This window comes from Phalaenopsis equestris, unplaced genomic scaffold (genome assembly GCF_001263595.1).
Source record: "Phalaenopsis equestris unplaced genomic scaffold, ASM126359v1 Scaffold000095, whole genome shotgun sequence".
In the NCBI taxonomy this organism is placed as follows: domain Eukaryota; kingdom Viridiplantae; phylum Streptophyta; class Magnoliopsida; order Asparagales; family Orchidaceae; genus Phalaenopsis; species Phalaenopsis equestris.
This window is the reverse complement of record NW_018164537.1, coordinates 105,498-107,937: the sequence shown is the minus strand read 5'-3', so window position 1 is coordinate 107,937 and position 2,440 is coordinate 105,498. Positions and strand designations below refer to the sequence as shown.

Here is a 2,440-nt window from a genome sequence, read left to right as displayed (position 1 = left end):
TATATATATATATATATATATATACATAAATCTCCAAAATAAAGGGAACTGATTTGGAGCAAGAATTCAGCCCCATTCTCATTTGAACAAATATTCATTTAGTAAGAGCAAAAACATAATGAAAAATGAAAAATAGGACAAAAGAGCTGATGCAACCCAGAGAATTTGGAGTCCACGTTAGCCCAATACTGCTTCCCCTCATGGAAAGTCTCCATTAGCACCCAAGGATGCAAAGCCCCAAACCCAAAGCAACATAATTGCATGCCAAGTGCTAAAGAACTATAGCTAATAACCTAAATGGGCACTTAACCATAAGAGAATATGGTCAATCAAAATCAGTAGGGATTAAGATAGAGCTCATGGATTAAGTGATTTTTTAAAACCTTCTCAACAATCAAACTCTATTGTAGCGACATCATGTCGAAAGATATCACAAATCATAACCTAAGTAATAGTTATTGACTTCCAATTTATAGTACTTATAAATATCAAACGCATAATAGAACATTGATGACTCTTCAATTGTCTCCACTATAATCAGTAAGCGAGCATATATAATGGCCACATGAGATTGGCCGATTGCTCGTATAATAGCCTCCGGCCAGGCCATTCTTTTTCAATATATATATATACCTCGTGGTCCTCCAATCTAGGGGTTTCGATCCATGATATGCAAAACCTTCTATAAATATCACATGCCGTGTAAAAGAGGAAAGTTTTGCATACATTTGAACCCTAGCCAGTTTGGAGATGACCATATGCGAGAACTGTAATACAAAGAGACAAAGAGAGAAGTGCTCTCTTCTGTAGCACTGTAGTTAAGCAGAGACAAGTTAATGCTTCAGGCCTAAAGTTCGGTGTTCACGTTCTCTCTTTCCTTTTCGCCTCACTCTCCCACTCCATCCTTCTGACACACTAGCTGAACACTTTTGGGCTATCTCGTCACTGGAAGTAATAAGTAATAATCAAATATATGGACAAAAAGAAAGCGCCCAGTTTTTACCTCTGCATCGTCGCTCTCCGGCTCGGTTTTCATCGTTGCCCGTCGTGCAATTAATGGCCTGTAACTGTAAGCTCCACAAAAAACAAACAGTAAGAAAGCAATAACAACAGAGCATTTATCGAAAACTTCAGTAGATTAAAGAAATCGTGCAATTAATGGCCTGTAACTGTAAGCTCGACAAAAAACAAACAGTAAGAAAGCGATAACAATAGAGCATTTATCGAAAACTTCAGTAGATTAAAGAAATGGAAGAAGAGGGCACCAGTCAATCACTAGCTGAAATCGGAACTTTTTCAAAAAGCGAGAGCAGCTACAGCTCAAATGAGATGAAGAAGAAGAGAGACCGCGAAGTGAGCTCCGATGATGGACGCGCCATGGCAGAGTAGGAGAATGGCCCCAATGGAGGGCCGTTGTTGGTAAACTCATGGCCTCGGGATGGCTGAAGCTCTGTGCGATATTTCGGCCAGGGGACGTAAAAAAAAGAAGGGGGATTTTTAAAACCTTATCTATAGTGGACGCTTGTAAAGTCCTCGTTCATTATAATTTTAAATTGAGTTTTTTACATAAATAACCCTCAAAACATCAAAATTTATGTTTATCTAATCACATCTAAACTTCAATATTTACATATAAAGTACATTAAATTTATAAATATTAACATCTATTTATAGAACCACACCAGGCCATTCTCTAGCCTTCTTATACAAAGTTTAGGTGTAATATATGTAAGTTATGATGTTTTGAGTGACATATATGTATAAAATCCTTTATAAATTTTTATGAAGTATAATATTTAAAAAATTAGAAAGATTTACATGGACCACTTAATTCCTATGTATGTATAGATCTAACGTCTAATTTATAATTAAAATAGTGATAGGTTTGATGTGATATGAAAATTTAGATCGGTATAAAATGTAAATAGTAAAGTTGGGGGCGTTAGACGTGTAAATATAGAAAAATTAAGAGATGTGTATGTAATTTTTTTCAAAAAAATAATGCCCAAACATTTTTTTAATATTTAGTTGTATGGATCCAAAACAAAAATAATATGTGTTACTTTGAAAAATACATAAATTTTATGTTTTAACTACCTAATTATTTTAATTGTGAAATTATAATTTGTACATGCACTTTTTTCTTATAACTTTTATGTGAATATGAATTTTGAGTTATTTTTATACATGTGGCTATTATAATACACGAGCTAATAGTTAGAGGCAATAGTGGAGTAAACTAATGTATTATCTTTATATAAATAATAATACCTTGATCTATGTGTAACTTATGTTTATGTGTGTATACATCAAGAATGTGTCAGCACAAATCTTGAGGCGGTCCAGAAAGAAGGAAGTATGACAAAAAAGGCTCCACCAACAGGAGACCAATAGGTCTTATTTATCCGCTTGGAAGCATTCATCCGAGCCAAGGACAGGC

At 34.5% G+C, this 2,440-nt stretch overlaps 1 protein-coding gene across 1 annotated transcript in view; it reads right to left on the bottom strand.

The window, feature by feature from the left end:
• The window catches only part of LOC110020388 (probable zinc metalloprotease EGY2, chloroplastic), a 23,003-nt gene extending 21,542 nt beyond the window's left edge, over positions 1–1,461 (bottom strand). The window contains exons 1-2 of the mRNA XM_020718475.1: positions 1,266–1,461; positions 1,004–1,067 (exon numbers count right to left, since the gene is read on the bottom strand). Of these exons, the coding sequence (XP_020574134.1) occupies positions 1,004–1,067; positions 1,266–1,429 (228 nt within the window). The 5' untranslated portion in view covers positions 1,430–1,461. The remainder of the gene's footprint in view (positions 1–1,003; positions 1,068–1,265) is intronic.
• Positions 1,462–2,440: the final 979 nt, after the last annotated feature.